Below are 16,526 nucleotides of genomic sequence, written 5' to 3'. Positions count from 1 at the left end.
ATCAGATTTTACAAATAACAGATTATCACCTATGCCAAGAGACTTATATCAGTCTCCCTTTTGATTCTCCGCTGGCTCGTGAAAGAGTCTAGTTTTGCTCTCAATGTTGAACTCAGTAGGTAAACTAGAAAATCCAGGATTCTAGGTTTCCTCCTATAATAGACGAAGCCATTCTTGTGATCTTCCTTTCTAGTTCTTCTATTCAACACTCTTAAACTTTTACCCCAGACCATTTTTTTCTCTTTTGAACAGTTTCTTAAATAATCTCCTTTTTCTATGTAATCCAGAAGCTGTCTTTGAAAACAAGCTAAATTTAGGGTAATCCCTTCTTTTGACTTTTAACAAGGCTATATGAAATGAAACTTGGAGAAATAGATAATTCTTAAGAACAAAAACCTACAGATTAAATTAAGGACATAGATAAATGCTGCAGACATCAGTAGTTTATTGTATGTTTAGTCAAAACACATTCAAAATGGAAACTCAAAGAATACTTTCCACCGGAAACAATTAACTAGCTTCTACGAGCATATAATGCTTAACACATTACAGCAATAAAGATGGTAATCCACTGTCTTCTATACCTAACTCAAGCCCAAATGGTAAAGCCAGTTTTGTTGAAATGGGGTCAGAATGATCAAAAACTACCATCAATAAATCAGCAATTAACATTAATGGTAGATGAGTCTTTGCTTTTGCTGAAAAAAAGGGGGACAAGAATGTTAAAGTCCACAGTACAGTAGGTGAGCAATCACCATGTAAACTTCTGTTTGATATTTTAATTAATGATTTAACCATGGTTTTCAAAGAAGCAATACTGAAGCGGAATGGCTCTTTGCTGTTCTAGGTTTCTACACTTCTATTTGTAATTACTCCTGGTGCCAGAAAAGAGTTTATATGGTGGCAGGGCGACAATCAAGCATTAGGAATAAACAAAGTAAGAAAGGGAAGGAGAACGTGGGGTAATAAGGAATGGGGTGGGGAAGGGCATGAGATATGGGCTAACAGGTTTAAAAGAAAACATGGGTAATAAACTACTTTTTAAAAATAGTTTGAATAAAGGCTTCAAAACTCAAGACCAAAGTCATGTTTTCTGGTTAGGACTTCAAGTACAATACTTAACTTTTGAAACTGTAAAACGGTTTCAAACAGAAAAAAAAAATCCTTAAGCCAGAAATGGAAACCATGAAATGTGTCCCCAAAAAACATATTGAAATAGTGCAAGACTTCCTATCAAACATGGAAGACCTCAATTTTGGAAAGAAAAAACTAGACAGATACAATTTCACTCACATTACTTGGTACAGGAAAAACAAAAGATGTGCATCATCTGCCAGTTTACTAGAGAGCAAACAGTTGCATAATTCAGAAACAAATTGCTACTATACCATATGCATTAAAAAAAAAGATTTACAATGTAATGAGGTCTTCCATGTTTAAAAGCAGCTTTAAGTGGTCCATCACACTTATCCACTCCACTCCACTCTTAACCTGAAGCATCAGATACTGGTGTTTACTGAATACCACTGCACACAACTGGGTAATATCCTTTGCTGCTTTGCAATTTAATTAAACTTTCTATGAAGGCAGGATAGCAAGTAATTCAGTAGTTGCGAACCTTCCTCACAGAATTGCTTAAGATCCATGTGAAAATAAAAAAGGATGTCACCCCAGCCCTAAATTCTGAGCCACATGGGTACTAGTTCAAGAATTGTGCAAAATGGACAGTTCCCCTCCCCAAACAAGATGCAAACAATTATAGCTGCCCTCTGCTCTGAAAATTGCAGTATCCTCATTTTCATTGCCACATATAGATATGATCACTTGAAAAATTACTAGAAATGTACATGAAATCGATTGACTTTTCAAAAGCACCTCCAAATGCTAAATGCCAACATTTATTCATCTTCATGCTTTTTAAGTGAAAAGTCAGACCTGGGGACTACTTGGATGTCACCCTCGTCTCCCACCCCTCCCTTACGCCACCGCACCTCCCTCCCACAGAAAGCATCACAGCTGTTAACTGAAAGCAAGGGAAAGAACATGCTAGTCACTTTTACTGATTGAAAGATACTGCAATTTTTATACATTTCAATGATTTCTTTAAACATTTTGCAGCTGTTTGGCTTTGCAGCACAGCAAACCATACACTCTACTGTACAAAATCACCAGCGAGACTGGAATGATGTATTAAGAGAAGGCACCATCATGCTTATTACATTACCAGAGAACTAAAAATACAGTAAGGACAATTTTCACTGTACACAGCTTAAAGAAAGGACAAAGGGGAGGAGGAGTGTGTTGAGCAGCCAACCATCCCTGGACTGAAGAGGGGCAGGTAGAAAAAAATCTTAGATGAGCTACTACACTGGTCTAATAGCCAAGACCAGAGCAGTAGAGTTCTGGACCATATTATTTAGTTCACACCTAAATGCTTTCCCTCTGGAACATACTTAGAGTCTCTGTAAGGTTTACACGTGCAGCAGACGGAATGCCTGCATCATTTCAGAATCTATTCTCTATCTAGAGAAGAAGTAGAAGGACTTTCTGTTTTCCTGCTGCCTCCTCCTGCAGATGTCAATGGAATTGAGTTCAGAGTACCCATTAGTGCATTCTGATAAGTGCATAACACGAGTTTGTCTTTTTTTTGTTTTGTTTTTTCTTTTGTTGGTGGTGGGTTTTGTATTTTTTTTTTTAGCCAAGTGTTCTTTAAAAAAAAAAAAAAAAAAAAAAGGCAAGATTCTCCAATTGCACAAATTGCACTACTGATGTTTCCAACAGTAATAGGCAGAAACAGTAACACTTAAACAAAATGTGCAGCAGAGGATTTTTGACTGAAAAGGACCCGAATTCAGTTGGGCGTTTCTTTTAGGTTCACATTTGTTGCAGATCATTTAAGATACTGGTCATTTCTCAGTCCTTAATTCTCCAAGTCTAGATTTATAAATTAACCATGTGAATCCTGTTGTGAAACTGGGGAAAGAACGTCCACCTCAATTTAACTGGTAACCAAAGGTTGCTTTTCACATCAAAGAAATGATCAAAAAGGCTGTGTCACATTCCAAAGCCAAAAAAATCAACAAGAATGCAAACACGACGAATAATGTACCACTGCCAAGACCGTCTGCCAACAGTGGGCTTTCAGCGCCGCTGGCCTGCGAAGCGGCCTTCCATCTGCCCGCCGCCTCGTCCGGAGCCGAGCTTCTGTGCCATGCCACCTCTCGGAGGAGGCCCTCGTCCGTCCCGGTCACGCATCATTCCGCCGCCCACCAGGCCACGAGGACCCCCGGGACCCCGCTCGTTGCGCCGAAGGTCTCTACGGTCATCGCCTCCACCTCTGGTTTCTCGCTCTCTGGCTGCTCTTGTTTTTTTCTCTTCTACATTTAAGCGGACTTCCCCGCGGAACATAATTGGCTTTAAAAAGGAGAGAAGATTTAAGTAGTTAAATTAGATACTAACTCACTTTCAGAGAGAGGAAAATTCTTAAAAAAAAAATAACAACCAAACACCAAGGCCCAATCAACCTTCCCTCTTCTTGTTAGCAATCCTGAGGTTCTCTGTCCCACCCTTTCCAGGTACTGAAATACAGAAAATTATGTACCCTCCTCACTAATTGCAAGCTATGAAAAACACTGTTTTACATAACCTTTTATTCACATTATTACCAAGGAATGTACTGATTTGTCATAGGATCATAGTATTTAGAGTTGAAAAAGACCATAAAGTTTTGAAATTATGCTCAAGGTAACATAGATAATAAGGAACAGAAATGGAACTATAATCCAATGTCTGATTCCAAATCCACTGCTTTTGCCTCTCCACCCCAAAGATGTCTTCAATAAAGGCTTCAGGAGTTTCTTCTAACTCTTTATCTATAAGCCTATGAAACTAATAAAATTCATCAGTGCTGTAAGATAGAACAGAAAGATCACAATATTTCAGATGAACTTGAAATACTTACTTTTGCAACTAAGATTCTCTGAACTGGCTCAGAGTCATCAAAAACCACAAATCCAAAATTTGGTAGCTTTCCACCGACTCCTTTAGTATTAATGCGAAGTTCCACAACATTTCCAAAACCTACAAAAACAGAGTAGCACATAGAAAGCCCAAGTCTTAAATCCTTTAAAAAGAATAGCTTTTAAAACTTCACAGAAGTTTTCATTGTACAACTTAAACATTGTAATAATTTTATTCTAAACTGAAACAAAAGATGGTTTTAGACAAGGAAATGCAGTTATCCACCTAACTGGGGAAAACTAAAGTTCAATCCCTAGACTTTTAATGCTGAAGACTCCTGGAATCAATGTAGCTCAAACGCGGAAGGAGGCAGCAGGCAACTAGTAACAGCTGACATCCACGTCTTAGCAGGAATTCCAGCCTCTCCCTCTAAGTCCCTGCAGCTCTACGGAAAATCCGTGTTCCTAGTTCTAGCCCTACTCCCCATCTGCGTATACTGAACTACATAACTCAACTCCAAAATTCCACATTCTTTCTCCTTGCTCCTCTATCTTAGCACATGTCACAGAAGGTAGCCAGAATGGTGTGTCATGTTCTTATGATTTTTTGACAAACTGCTAGAAACTGGCAACTTTCTGAAGAAAGAATGTGGGCAAGTGACAAAGTATGAAAAGGCAGCAAAAACTCTGCCTCACTCCATGGCCAAAGAAACTCAGTACTTTAGTTCTTCCTGGAGTGTCCAGGTTCATTTAAAAAAATAAAGTAAGTTGTTTAAAAAGAAAACTTACTCATGAAGAATTCCTTTAATTCGTTCTCATCAATGTCATGGGGCAAGTTGCCCACAAAGAGTTGGTGACTGTCTGGGTAACGGATTATTCTCCGGTTATCTGATTCATTCTGCTCCATATCTCCTCGGCCTATGAACAAAGATGGAACAATTCTTATGAGTTCAAAAACTGTTATTGCTATCTTGACGTCCCATTTATTTCTGAATATATCCTGCCCCTTCCCTATTCAGCAAGCTGTCGAAGAGGTAAAAAAAAGTTCAACAAAACAATCCAACAGGTCAAGAGTTTGACATGACGAAGTATGCAACATTCCGCATTGTAAAGTCCCTCATCTCCGCAGAGGAGGGACATTTTCTCTATCTCTTTTCCTTCACCAAGCTCAGTCACTATAAATTACAGTGTTCCAGTTTTCTTTTCCTTCTTTTGTTTCATTTCCTCGATTAAGATACGCTTTTTATTCCTTCTGGATAGGAAAAAATCCTAACACAAGAAACAAAAATTACTAAAAGGAATTTTACCAAATTATATTAACTGTGTTTGGTATCTAGTTAAACATCATGCTAAGCTGAAAAGTGTAAAAAGAGCACTTGACTCGTAGTCAGAAACACCTGGATTCAAATTCTGCTGTTCAGTCTCAGCTGTGTGATCCCAGGTAGGCCTCTTCCGTTCTCTGGGCCTGCTTCCTCATCTACAAAATGGGAGACTAAGACTGGAGGACTCAAAGGCTCCTTCCAGCTCTGAAGCTGTGACCCTGGGACAGTTCTAGAACTCTGGATACTGCAAAGTATCACGACCTAACCTAACTTAACTCTGTTACTGGCCCTCCAAAGGTGCCCAGAGCTTCCAGCATGTTCTGATACCTTCTCATCTGATTACTGAGGGAAAGGACACCAAGGCCACCAACAAAGGAAACGGGTTCTTCGCAGCCAGGTCTGAATTTTCACAATCAAGTTTTAAAGAGCCTGTCAACAATTTTCTAGATTGGTCCAGTGCAGGGATGGGGCACCTTTGGCATTGAGGCCACAGGGGGCCCTGTAGGTCCTCAAGTGCAGCCCTTTGACTGAATCCAAACTTCATAGAACAAAGCCAGTGTGCCAATCAAGCTATTTATAGAGTTAAGTGGGTAAGAGTTTTGGTCCCAGAGCTCAGGAGGCAGAGAGGGCACCAGAGAGAGAACGCAAATCCATTCTTCAGGTGCTGTGACCGCCTCACTTGATGTCCCCTAGCTGTTTCTCTTTGTTTCAAGGAAGCATGCAAGGAGGCTGGGAAATGGGGGTACGGCCACAAACAACTAACATAAAAACAAAAGGCACCAATGGAATATTCCTTACAGGGAGAGGATCTGGACCTGTGATTTCATCAACATAGAGAACTTCTCTACATTTTACCATATGCAATAAAACTTTTTACTGGTCAACTAGTTGTCATAGTATGTGCCTGTTTTCAGCAGATCTTGCAGACCACAGAGTACCAAAGCATTCTTGATTGAAAATGTTTTAAACATTGCTTGCCAAAGATGAAAAAAAAAAAAAGAGGCTTACCTGGCCTTGGTCCCCTGGGTGGGAAACCAGGTCGTTCTCTTGGACGTTGTTCACGCACACGAGGAGGCTGAGATTGAGCTTCAGATTTAGTTTCAATTCTTGGCTAAAATGGGAAGAAAAAAAATACCATTAGGCAATATGTTAACATAGCACCTGAAATATAGGAGGTACTTATAAAATTTAAATAATGACAAATAGCTCACAAGTGTCTATAATGATAATTTTGGGGAGAATTTAATAGAAAGACTTATCAATGTGAAAAATAATCTTTGTAAGGTATTCTGTACCAATCTAGGACTGTAGGGTAGTCTCTCTCTATTCTTCATGGAAGCCCAGTTAACTCACCAATTAAAAATGAGTTTTGATTTATTATGGCTGGATCAAGGACAGATCCAATAACAAATTAAAGAAATTCCTACTAAGACAAATTTATACAAAGTAATGGGCTTCCAACCAGATTGGTAAGAAAAACATGCAGATGATAACATTGGAAAAAATTGTTTTAGCACCATCAGTCATGGTCCATCAAGAATCTTAAGAATTATCTAAGTTGCAAAGGAAAAGAAATCCAAACAGTTGTTCTATTTTCCCAATAACAAATCATCAGATAATACTAGAACATGGCAAAAAAAAGTACATGCAGAAATAATCTCAAACAAGCTTAAATACCAATCCCATGTAAATACACTTTCAAAACTTAAGAAAATAACCTTTATTCTGTAAATAAAAGAAAGAAGCAAACCAAACAGGCACACCATTAATAAAAATCTACTTCACTACCAGAAAAGTATCATTGCTATAACTTATCACCTGCAGACATGTAATTAAAATGGCATGAAGATGAGAAACAGAAGGCTCAAAAGTTAAAACAAAAATGTAAGCCCTCTGTCTTTATAAAATTAAAAGCAGCCCATTAATTTTTCCTGTCCCCCAAATACCATGTGTTTTAAGTCTGCAGGTAAAGGCAGAAGCCCAATAATTTTCTTCTGACATCTCAACTGGTCAAACAGAAGTTCCTTGATTATAGTTAAATTATCCATAGACTTTGATATCCCCCTCAAATATTTCCTTATTGTTCTTTCTTACGCAAACTGGTAACTACTCAGCTGTTGACTCTGCTTTGCTTAAAATGTCCAGAAAAGAGTTGGAAGGAACCTTGGGTCATTTAAATCCAACTTTACAAATGAGGAAACAATGTTCAAGCAGAAAATTACATTCTTTAACCTTTCTTCTAGTCTTTGAATTAAACAAATAATAGACTATGATCTACTCTCCTTATTCCTGAAGTGCAATGGCTCTGAAGACCCTCTGTTGTCCATTAAGAAAACCATTACTGGGATCATGATTCAATTGTAAGGTCTTTTTCAAAGAAACAAACTGCTATTTCCTAGTCTGGTCTTTCAGAATAATGTAGCCAATACCATTACTATAAAAGTACGTAATTCCTTAACAAACCCACAAACAAATCTGGAAGCCAGTGTTCAAACAGTGGTTCTATTGCATCAACTAGACAAAATGCAGCCAAGTCACTGCTAACCTCAGTTTCTTCAATGCAAAGACAGCTGAAAATTTATAGTACTGATTCTTTAAAGTATAACAAATTAGCGATGTTTAAATCTGTGTAATCTAAAATCAGAGAAAACTGCAAAGAATCTTAAAGTGAAGATTTTAAATAAAACTATTTTAAAGTAGTATTCTACTTTTGAATGGCAAGAGAATTGGCCTTTGTATCAGTAAGAGCTGGGCTCAGGTCCTCCCTTTGACATGTTCTGGCTATCTGACCATGGGTAACTCACTCACTTGGCCTCTCAGGGCCTCAGGCAACCCTCTATGGCTTTTAAGTTATAGGGGAGTTGCTTATCTGCATATGAATCAATGTAGAGTTTACATTTCAGGAGTTCCATGAAATACCAGTCTGAGTTCTAGCTCATCAACTTTAATTAGCTATGTAACTCAGGGCAAATGACTTTAACTTCTCTGAATTTCATTTTCAGCAAATACTACCTGCCCTCCAAACAGGATTATGAGGATCAAATGAGATCATGTACACTAGGAAGCACTACACAATCATAGGGTCTCACTAAGAACTGTTACTACACATCAAAATAGATATTTATTTAAAAATTAAAACATCTTAATGAAACTGTCACTTGAACTTCACATGAGAAAACTAAATTTCTTTATATTTCTTTAATGCACCTTTTTCAAGTTTATCTTTAAAAGTAGAACTATATATATAGAACCCTTAACTGATAATCTGTCTCTTCTATGTTCAAAATGAACTAAGTAAAAAGAATTACAAGTAAAACTAAAGAGATCAGAATGAGTAAGGAGACACCCTCAACAATTTAAAGGGGGAAAAGCCTCAAACCACTATCCAAAACATAAATTCCAAACATCATCACGGATGTTTCATCACTACAGCCATGCATACTGATGCCCGAACAAGGAGGGGAAAAATAAGCCAGAAGGTGAATAAGGTTTCTTTTAGTGATCTTACAGAAGGGCTAATGCTGTCCATTCTCATTAATTTTGGGTCAATCATTCAATGAAAATTGGTTAACAGTGAGCTTAATAACATAATTGCAAACTCTGGAGTATTACTGGGAAAGGTACGAGAGGGGGTAGAGGAGGAAGTCATATGGTGGAAGGGGCGAACATGAACATTTTGCCTGAGTGCTTGTAAAAGTACCAAGCCCTACAAAATGGAGGTCACTGTCAAAAATTACTGAACAAAACTTCAGTAAAGACAGAAATGCTGACCAGTTACTAGTCATTAAAAAACAGCTGAACAAATACTATTTCATATGAACTAGCTGATTTCCAGTAAGTTCTCTCATTATCATATTAACTCTCTTATTTGTATATTTATATTTCAAGTACCCTAGAATTTTGCATCATTTGATGTGAAATATATACATATGTATGTGTGTATGTGTGTGTGTGTGTGTATGTATGTGTATAAAATCACAAGTCGCATGGGAAAAAAATGGCTTTAAAGACCCAAAGGTCACATTTAAAAGAGTTCTTGCTGAAAAATGACAGAAATCATTTAGAAGAACTTCAAAGACTGAAACAAAAAAAATCATAGGAAATTAGGCAAATTACTTCAAAACTAAAAACGAATTTTGATTCTTGATCTAAAATTATGCCTGGATGGAAAGGATAACCAAATAGTCCCCAATTATCTATTTGGAAAATACTTCCTTAGTATAAATGTGACCATCAATTCTGATATGACCTAAGTCAATGCCTATAGATACTGGGTAATGAGTTATATTACCAATATTTTTCAAAGGTCTGACACTAGTCTATAAAATAATTGATCCATAAATGCATACTACAGTCATAAGTTGGTACAGGCTCCATTTTAAAAGATATAAACCACACATGACTGACATACAGTATAAAATAAAAGATTATTTTCTATTTTGACAATGAATCGTTAAATATTTGTGCTTTTCCAAAGTAAAGTAATTAAATTCCTCACAGGCTGCATAATTAGAAGACCAAAAACTCCTTGCTATAAAATTTTTAAAGTGAAAATTAGCACCTCTAGATAGTTTCTGAAAAAGCCTTTATGTTATACTATATACTTTGGAGGCCAACTTAATCTGCATTATCAACACTCATACCTCAAATACCACCTATTTGTATATAATGGAGATTCAGCATTTAAAGTGAGTGCATAAACATATAAGACAAGTTGGTTTTTTGTATGCTTAAGCAAATGACAATTTCTGATTGACTTATAAAAAAGTAAGCAATTGGCAATGTAACAAGGATACAATCCAATGTGTTCACAGATTGGTTACCTGTGAGACTGGTGCTTTAACATGGGGTGGAATTCCAGAGGAAGAAACAGTACCACTAGGAGGCAGGTTTTTACTGGTCACTGAAGCCCAGGAGAAAGCCTGCAGGAAATGCAACAAACCTAGACTACTAATCATGGAAAACCACCAACATTTCTATAGGGAAACTTCCAAATACATATTTTCTGTTCATTTCTAAACTATTTATTTAGGAAGACAACTCAATACAGGCATACACGTGCCAGCCTATGTGCCCACTTTCAAAAGCTCCTCAATTACTAGAGCCCACTTGTTAAATTATGAATGATTCCAAATGTTTAGATAACAAGCTCCTCCACATGCCACTCCACAAAAAAATACTCTGGAGGAGTGAGTGGCCAACAAAACCATACCACTGCTCATGCAGGAAAATCCTGACCCTAGCAATTCAAGTAGTACCCCCCCCACTCCACCTCCACCCCACCTTTTATCACTTCAGAGGGAGATAGGAGGGGTGGAAGGGATAGAGTACTCACTGGAAAGATTGGCATACATTCCCCAATCCCTTATAGTAACAGATGATGCACTTCCTCTAAGAGTAGCACACCTTCCCATTACCCAGAATCAATCTTAGCCTTCCAAGAACTTCACGAAATAATTTTACTACTATTTCTGTAGAATATAAATCACATTCAGAAAAAGAGATTAAAGTAGATTTAAATAATAATCTGTGAATGAGATGTGAAATCTGTCCAGACATTTTTATCAACTTGAATATAATCTTCATTAACCAAATGCTAATCCAGACTAACTAGTACGCTAAAAAGAAAAAGGACCTCATTTTAAAATGGAAACAAAAAACCGGTTTCCAAAAATTTCTAGTAAACTCTTTTGTTTAGGAAGGGTCTGTGTTAGAGCTTCAACTACTAGGTTCAAATTTTCGTCTCTGTCCAAAGGATGATACAGTATAGAATGAAATAGCAATTTAGTCTTACGTGGAACTGCAGAATATCCCAATACTGTATTAGATGCAGCACATTTGTGACTGAGCATCATTAAATCAATCATTACAACCCTGTCTGGGGAGCTTTTAAGAACAAACAAACACAAACATGAAAATCTACATTCAGGCCTTTAAGCTCAAAAGCTCAAACAGCAACTTTCAGACATGAAAATTAATATCAATGAATTCCACTATGCATTTTAATATATTCAAGTTATTTAAAATAAGTAAGGTTGAACATATGTACTGCACTGGGTAGGAACATTTAGTGCTATAAATCTACAAAGAGATCACTTTGATCTAACCTTTGGTGGTTCCTGGGGCAGTGACACAGGTTCTGCAGGAGGTGGAGAAGCCGACTTCTCCTCAAGTTCTTCCAAGTTCTTCTCCTCCACTTGAGGTTTCAACTCCTCAGTTTTTGTCTCAGATTCAGGCTCCGGTTCAGGATCATGAGAAGATTCTTCCAAAGGCTCCTCTATTCCATTACTATGACAAGATATTTTGTTCACTCTAAAAGGTCTAATTGAAACTATTGGTTGAAATTAAAAAGCAACCCAATTTCCAATCTTCAATTTCATAGGCTTTTATGCGTAAATGTGTTTTGTAATTATTTTAGAAGAAAATGAAGAATAGCAAGGCCCAAAGGATAATAAATGACTGGCAACACTGCTCCACCCCAACCAGCTAAAAAAGAAGAGTTATCCCCTCCTCATCAATGTCTAATTAATAATGGATATACACTGATTTCAGTCCAGGGTGGTATCAACTGTCAATTTCTAAACTTTGCAAACATACTAAATTCAGAGTCCATGGTACTTTTTTCTGAAGCTTAACAAAAGTTCTATATGATTGTGCATTAAATTAATGACACCAGCTCCTCTAAGAAGGAGGACAGAAGGCTACATATTGCACTTAGCACCCAGTACATACTTCACTGTCATCTGATTGACAAAAGTGATTAGCCAGAGAAGCTCAACAAAGTGATGTAATTAATTTACCTCTACCACCTCCATGGTATTTCTAGAAAAACATATGCCCTTGGGAACAATGTAATAATGCGCAATTTAACTTCTGAACACTAGAACCATTCTTACGTTACAGGGTGAGTTTCATAGTAAGCACTGTTGGCATTTTCTTGCACAGGTTCAGGGGATGGCTGCCGTTCTTCCTGTTCCTCTTCTACTTCCTCTTCTGATTCTGACAAACATTATATAAAATATAGCATCTCTCTTCAGGAAATATAACACAAAATTTTTGAAAAACATGAATTTTTAATCTCCTTAGGAAAATGACAGGAATATTAAAAAGATTGCTTTTGTAACACCTGCCAATCAATAGCAATCTCTCAGATTTTTCATCTTTCTACAAAGGTAAATTTTTTGTGAACTCAGAATATAGACTTTCAAATTGTACCCCACACTCTGCCAGCTGGCAAGGTGAATCATTTTTGTGATCAAGGTTCTGTTTGAGAAGATTTTTAATTGAATAAAATCATGAATGTGCAAAGTAAGAAAAAAAAAAGAAGAGTATTCCTCAATTTTAAAAAAGTGGGTAAGTTATAAGGACCTAAGTCCTAACTTAGAATCTTGGATGCTTAGCTCTTAATTTCCCTTACCTTCATCAAGTTCAGGTTCAGAATCACAGAACACTTCATCCTCATAACGGAACATGTCATTATGAACATAAAATTTATTTGGAACAGATCCCTGCAGGAACAGGAAAAACAAAATCCATCAATAACCACATACAACATTGACATTCAAATATGTATTTTGAAGCCACATATGTACACAATTGAGCTTTCAAAGACAATTACCAAATTTTTTTTTTTAAATTTCAATAGGCAATTATTTCTCCTATATCATCCAAAATGTTACCTAATATGCTGAATCACTAAAATTTCTACTTTCAAGTTCTACGTTGTGCAAACAGCATATCCCACTTAAAACCCAATCAAGTTTCATAATTGTGACACTTAGCCATTATAACCAAACCCTATCAAAACACTACTACTAATAATCTGAGCTAGCACTTGGATACCCAAGCTCAGTGTGCAGCCATATTACTTACTGCATATTGTCCTTTGCATTTTTTTTTTTGCTTATTCCATGTTTTCACAGAACCAAGGACACTGGGTTGGGTGTTATCATTTAATGAGCACTTTCTAATCCCCTTATTTGGAGAGCTTTAAAAATAAATTAAAGAAGAAAGTAACTGAATTCAGGGACTTTGGATAAAAAAAAATATCAGCAATGAGTAGCTTAGTGGACAGTGTAATCATTTTAAAAGATAACTGTTATAAATATAGCAGAAGAGTCATTGCATTATTTTCTGAAAACGTAAAATGATCTATTTAATTATTTTCAAAATAATGCTTACTTTTCCATTTCCAATAACCACAATTACAGATCGACAGATGCCATGAAATTATATGACTAGGCTCCAAACATATCTTTTAAAATTTGCACTCTATTTACTACCTGTGTGACTTTGGACAAGTTACTTCATCTCCTAAGGCCTCTGTTTCCTCACCTGTGAAATGGGAGAATTGGAGCAGGTAGCTTCTAAGGTCATCTATCCATTAAGGCCTCAAACTCTAACTCTCTGAGCCTATCACTTTAATCTGTCAATTGAAACAAGTAAAGGAGATATCTTGTGCATGCTTAACCAGCATGCAGTTATAACCAGCTGTACTGATAAAAATGGAAACTCAAGGAACTTACTTCAGGAGCTAGGACAAAGGTTTGCATAAATTTCCGGTCTGGTTGTCCACTGTTAGAAAGCAAACCCATGACCTGAACAACTACTCCATCACTCAAGGTTGCATGAGCATCCACATGACGAATTTTAGTATGACACTCACTGAACTTCAGAGACAATACCTTATGGTGAATATCCTTTTGAAAAGAGAGACAAAAATGCCAAGATTAAGTAGAGTTCAAGGGGGAAAATACATTTATACATTGTAACTGGAATCATTTTGGATAGCAATCTGGTAGCATACTGAAAATTTTTTTTAAAAATTCTACCTTTTGATACCATAATCCATTATTGGGAATAAAGCGGCATAATTTGTAATGGCAAAAAGAAAACTTGGAAACGATATAAACGCTCAAGAAGAGACTGAATAAATTCTGGCTTTTTAATGTAAAGTTTGGAGGTATTTTGTTTCAGACTTAGGATTTCATCAATGTAAGGGGCTCTCTCATTGATGACAAGCCCTCTACCAACCCAAACCAACAAATACGGTGGAACAATTAAAATGAATATGTATGAAGAATATAAAGAAATCTGGAAAAACTTATATAAAATAACAAACTTAAAGAATACATACCAGCTACAATTAAAAAAAAATTTCTGAATAAATTTGTAAGGATGAGCAAAGAAACTTGAAGGAGATGCAGATGGCATAACTGATATTTAAATAAGTATAGCTTAAAAATTTAGTTTTTTTGGTACTTTAATATAAAATTATAGTAAGACTTTAAAACATGAGATATCAAAAACATAACACTGAACAATGCTCTGGTTTATTATGTCCTAATATAGTCCCCTATCACTTACAATCTGAATTATCCTACTACCTTCCAAACCAATTTACTTTTTGGATCCTCTCCCACCCACCCAACATCAATCCCACCAGATAAACAACTCTAAGATCATTGTTTTTATCTTATTACTCTCCAAGCTCAAAAACAAACAAACAAACAAACAAACCCAAGTCCCCAAGTGAATTCCAAGCAAAGGTTTTTAATTGATCTAATAACCAAATCTTACCAAGTGTCTTACGACATTGCAGTCAGGCTTCCCTCAGTACTACTACCTCACCCACTACACACTGGAACATTCATATCCACTTTCTTTTTTGTTTGTTTGTTTTTTTGGCAGGGCAATTGGGGTTAAGTGACTTGCCCAAGGTCACACAGCTAGTACATGTGTCAAGTGTCTGAGGTCAAATTTGAACTCAGGTCCTCCTGACTCCAGGGCCGGTGTTCTACTCACTTCGCCACCTAGCTGCCCCCATATCCACTTTCATGACAATATTCAATCAGTCCCTCTTTCTTCAATGCTAACTCTGACAGAGAATCCAAATCCTATACTCCTTTCAGGGCCTGGGTGAAATCCCACTTCTTCAATAGTCTTTCTCTATTACAAAATGCAGTAATATATGTAAAGTACTTTGTGATAATAATAGTAGACTTTCACATGTTCTCTCATTTAAGCCTAAGAACACTTGGAGGAAAGGGCTATTATTAACTCCATTTTTAAATTGGGGAAACTGAGGTTGAAAGAAGTCCAGGGTCACACGGCTAAGTATCTGAGGCAGGATTTGAACTCAGATCCTCCCGACTTCAAGTTCACCACTATCTACTATGCCACCCAGCTACCTATCGTCACAACATACAACACAATGGTAAGTGATTCACTTTTGCTTCTTTGATTCCTACAGTGCTGTTGCCACTGCACAATTTGGCGATGAAGTGTGCAGTGTCACACACGGCTCTCACTGTCTGTTCTGGTATTTGGGCTCTAGAACATGGATCACATCTTCTGCTTTCGCATCTTCAAAGCACTTGGCACAGAACTGGGCACATTAAGTACTTAAATAAGTATAATGAACAAATACTTTTGAATGTTGAGTGTTATGCTAAGTTCCCATTTTGTCTAGCCATTCCAACCCACATCCCTTGGCAAGGGGGGGAAATTCACCTACATTTTGGCCATATACTGCTTCCTGGGGCTTCCCACTAGCATCCACTCCACCATGAACGTAGGAAGAATTCCTACCATAAAACCTGTTAAGACAATTGAATAGTTATTATTGCATTCATTAAGTGCTTTTTTGCAAACTATACTATGGCAGTATTAATAGAGTTAAAAAAAATGCCTTACATAAACATGAACTCACCTTTTGAGAGTGAAAATTGAGGCTATTTGCCTTGGACTCACTCTTCTCCCCTTCTTTTCATTACAAAACCCCTCCCTCTCTCCTCTTTTCCTTCAGTATCTAATAATGAGGAGGCCTTCTTGCTAAGGCCAACTTTTCATGTGCCCTTGATCCCATCCCCTCCTGTCTTCTTCAGCAGACTGCTCCTCATCTTGAGATTCTGCCCTCATCCTGAATCTCCCATTGGCTGATTTCTTCCTTACTGTATTCAAATGTATCCATATCCAAGTCTCCTCCATCTTAAAATACAATATCAACAAAATCCCCACAGATCATGTCATTCCTTCAAGCTATCATCCTCTCCTACCTTTCTCAGCCAAGGCACTACTAGAAAAAAAGCCATCTACACTTATGATTTCTACTTCCTTTCTTCTCACTTACTTTTCAACCTTTTGCAATCTTTATTTTAACCTCATCAATTAACTGAAACTGCTCTCTCCAGAACTGCCAACAATCTCTCAACTGTAAACTCTGAGGGTTTTTTCTTAGTCTTCA

The 16,526-nt window shown here is 37.0% G+C and overlaps 1 protein-coding gene across 2 annotated transcripts in view; it reads right to left on the bottom strand.

Moving 5' to 3' along the window:
• Positions 1–425: 425 nt before the first annotated feature.
• G3BP2 (G3BP stress granule assembly factor 2) overlaps positions 426–16,526 on the bottom strand; it is a 43,703-nt gene continuing 27,602 nt past the window's right edge. Inside the window, exons 3-12 of one of the 2 annotated variants that reach the window (XM_036763140.1) lie at positions 15,798–15,879; positions 13,807–13,980; positions 12,699–12,789; positions 12,178–12,280; positions 11,389–11,569; positions 10,105–10,203; positions 6,290–6,392; positions 4,749–4,877; positions 3,962–4,080; positions 426–3,414 (exon numbers count right to left, since the gene is read on the bottom strand). In XM_036763140.1, coding sequence (XP_036619035.1) covers positions 3,142–3,414; positions 3,962–4,080; positions 4,749–4,877; positions 6,290–6,392; positions 10,105–10,203; positions 11,389–11,569; positions 12,178–12,280; positions 12,699–12,789; positions 13,807–13,980; positions 15,798–15,879 — 1,354 coding nt within the window. In that variant the 3' untranslated portion in view covers positions 426–3,141. The remainder of the gene's footprint in view (positions 3,415–3,961; positions 4,081–4,748; positions 4,878–6,289; positions 6,393–10,104; positions 10,204–11,388; positions 11,570–12,177; positions 12,281–12,698; positions 12,790–13,806; positions 13,981–15,797; positions 15,880–16,526) is intronic. The other variant, XM_036763141.1, reaches the window with a different exon arrangement.

Source organism: Trichosurus vulpecula, chromosome 6 (genome assembly GCF_011100635.1).
Source record: "Trichosurus vulpecula isolate mTriVul1 chromosome 6, mTriVul1.pri, whole genome shotgun sequence".
In the NCBI taxonomy this organism is placed as follows: domain Eukaryota; kingdom Metazoa; phylum Chordata; class Mammalia; order Diprotodontia; family Phalangeridae; genus Trichosurus; species Trichosurus vulpecula.
Note: the sequence above shows the minus strand (reverse complement) of the source record. Positions and strands in the feature narration are given on the sequence as shown.